We start from the raw sequence: 2,194 nt of genomic DNA, 5'->3' as shown, positions 1-2,194 counted from the left end.
CAGACAACAGAAAATTAACAATACCAAAAGTTTGTTCTTTTGGTTGTACTATAGCAAAATGGACACAAGATAGAAAAATCTAAAAATTGTTTGTTTTAAACTCTTCTGGCCTGCCTCACCTCCACTTGGTTGTTCTTTTTATAGGCTCCTAAATATATTACAACTCAGAAGTACAAGTTTGAGGAAGTTAACATCTCATGGAGCAACCCTTGACCAATGTTGCAGAAGAGCTAATAAGGAACATTTCTCATTTCCAGGACTAAGGCAGACAGTTCTGAGATGCATTCTTCACACCTACTTACCAGATTCCAGGGAATCAAAAACCCTCAGTTTTCAGAGTAGTTAACAGTTTGATTATGCAAATCTGCATTGCTTTCCTCTTTCTCTCAGTTTCTTCACTCTTGTTTTATGGGATACTTTACTAATTAAGTTACTTCCATCTAAGTCTGCTTTTTTTTTTTTCAACTTAGAAGTCAGTCTAATATATTTTAGGTAACTTGTATCTGTAATTTAAAACTTCTCACAAAAATTCCAGGCCACATGATCTCATAAGTGAATGCTGCTAATCATATACACATTCTCCCAGAGAAAAGGAAAAGAAGGAAACTTCAAACATTATATAAGGCAAGCATTACTTTGACATCAAAACCTGACAAGGAGATTTTTTTAAAAATCAAACCAATCTCTTTCACAAATATAGATACAAAAAATTCTAAAGGAAATATTAGCAAATTGTTCTCTTTTAATACATAAAAGAGGACAATGGATCCCTTTGGGATCACTGCAGTAATATGAATATAGTTAAGCATTGAAAACTTCATCAATATTAATCACCATATCAGCAGAATGAAGGAGAAAAACTATACAATGATCTTAATACATGGAAAATAAGTATTTGAAAAATCTAATATTCTTTCATGATAAAAATGCTTAGCATGCTATAAATTAAATGAAAATTTCATAATCTTTTAAAGATATCAAATTATGTAGGTCCAAATATCCTAGAGCAAATACCATACACAATGATGAAATGTTGAAAATTTTCCCTATAAATTTGGGAATTAGTCAAGAGTGCCTGCTCTCATACAGAAATACAAAGCATCCTAAGAGACTACTACAAGCAACTCTATGCCAATAAAATGGACAACCTGGAAGAAATGGACAAATTCTTAGAAAGGTATAACCTTCCAAGACTGAACCAGGAAGAAATAGAAAATATGAACAGACCAATCACAAGTAATGAAATTGAAACTGTGATTAAAAATCTTCCAAAAAAAAAAAATCTTCCAACAGGCCCCTGCGCATCTGGGTCGTGGAGCCGTCGGCCACAGTCTTCTGCGCAGATGGGCTCAGTGGCCTAGCACCCCAGTCCCCGCCATTTGTGATCAAGCACCGAGGCCCATGAGGGGTCACCGCCAAGGTTTCTACCAGCCCACAAGCAAGAGCATGGCAGCCATCCCCTCCAGCAGCTCATGCATGGCCACCCACAACTACTACCAGCACCGCCTGGGCTCCACTTCCAGTAACAGCTCCTGTGGAAGTGCTGAGTACCCTGGGGAAGGCATCCCCCGCCACCCCGGTCTCCCCAGAGCTGACCCGGGACACTGGTGGGCTAGCTTCTTTTTCGGGAAGTCCACTCTCCCATTCATGGCCACAGTGTTGGAGTCCCCAGAGCACTCAGAACCAGCCCAGGCCTCCACTGGCATGATCACCTGTGACCTGGCTCGGGAAGCCATGGGGAAGCAGCAGCCTGGCGGCCAGCCTGGCCAAACCAACTACAGGCCCCCGTCCTGAGTGGCCACTACCAACTGCCCGGCTTCCTCCCAAGGTGCTAGGCTGATCAGAGCGCCCCCTCTTCCTCTCCCTGAGAGTGAGCAGGCTGCAGCCAACAGAAGCAGTTGGGTTTTTAACATCAAAACAGCAAAACACCAAAAAGGAAGTTTAGAGAACTCCACTCTTTACTATCCAAGCCACATGAGAGACTTCCAGCACCCTCTAACCTGTGCCTTGCACCGGGTAGAAAATAAACTCCAAGCAGCCAGCAAAAAAAAAAAATCTTCCAACAAACAAAAGTCCAGGACCAGATGGCTTCACAGGTGAATTCTATCAAACATTTAGAGAAGAGCTAACAACCAACCTTCTCAAACTCTTCCAAAAAATTGCGGAAGAAGGAAGACTCCCAAACTCATTCTAT

At 41.5% G+C, this 2,194-nt stretch overlaps 1 protein-coding gene across 2 annotated transcripts; it reads left to right on the top strand.

The window, feature by feature from the left end:
* Nucleotides 1-1,446: 1,446 nt before the first annotated feature.
* LOC112400366 (pancreatic progenitor cell differentiation and proliferation factor-like) lies at nt 1,447-1,794 on the top strand. Of its 2 annotated transcripts, XM_024746072.1 has the most exons (2): nt 1,447-1,579; nt 1,617-1,767. In XM_024746072.1, exons 1-2 carry the CDS (start codon nt 1,447-1,449, stop codon nt 1,706-1,708), a joined length of 225 nt encoding a protein of 74 aa, XP_024601840.1. In that variant the 3' UTR covers nt 1,709-1,767. The 2 variants fall into 2 exon arrangements, with proteins under 2 accessions (XP_024601840.1, XP_024601839.1); XM_024746071.1 differs by having other exon boundaries at nt 1,447-1,794.
* The last annotated feature ends 400 nt before the right edge of the window (nt 1,795-2,194 follow it).

The sequence above is a fragment of the Neophocaena asiaeorientalis genome, unplaced genomic scaffold (assembly GCF_003031525.2).
Source record: "Neophocaena asiaeorientalis asiaeorientalis breed wild unplaced genomic scaffold, Neophocaena_asiaeorientalis_V1.1 scaffold421, whole genome shotgun sequence".
Classification (NCBI taxonomy): Eukaryota; Metazoa; Chordata; class Mammalia; order Artiodactyla; family Phocoenidae; genus Neophocaena; species Neophocaena asiaeorientalis.
The sequence above is the reverse complement of the archived record's forward strand: the minus strand, read 5'-3'. Positions and strand labels throughout refer to the sequence as shown.

Bases quoted from the DNA above. Each gene is read 5' to 3' on its own strand.
- LOC112400366 (XM_024746071.1), top strand. From the start codon at position 1,447: ATGGCAGCCATCCCCTCCAGCAGCTCATGCATGGCCACCCACAACTAC.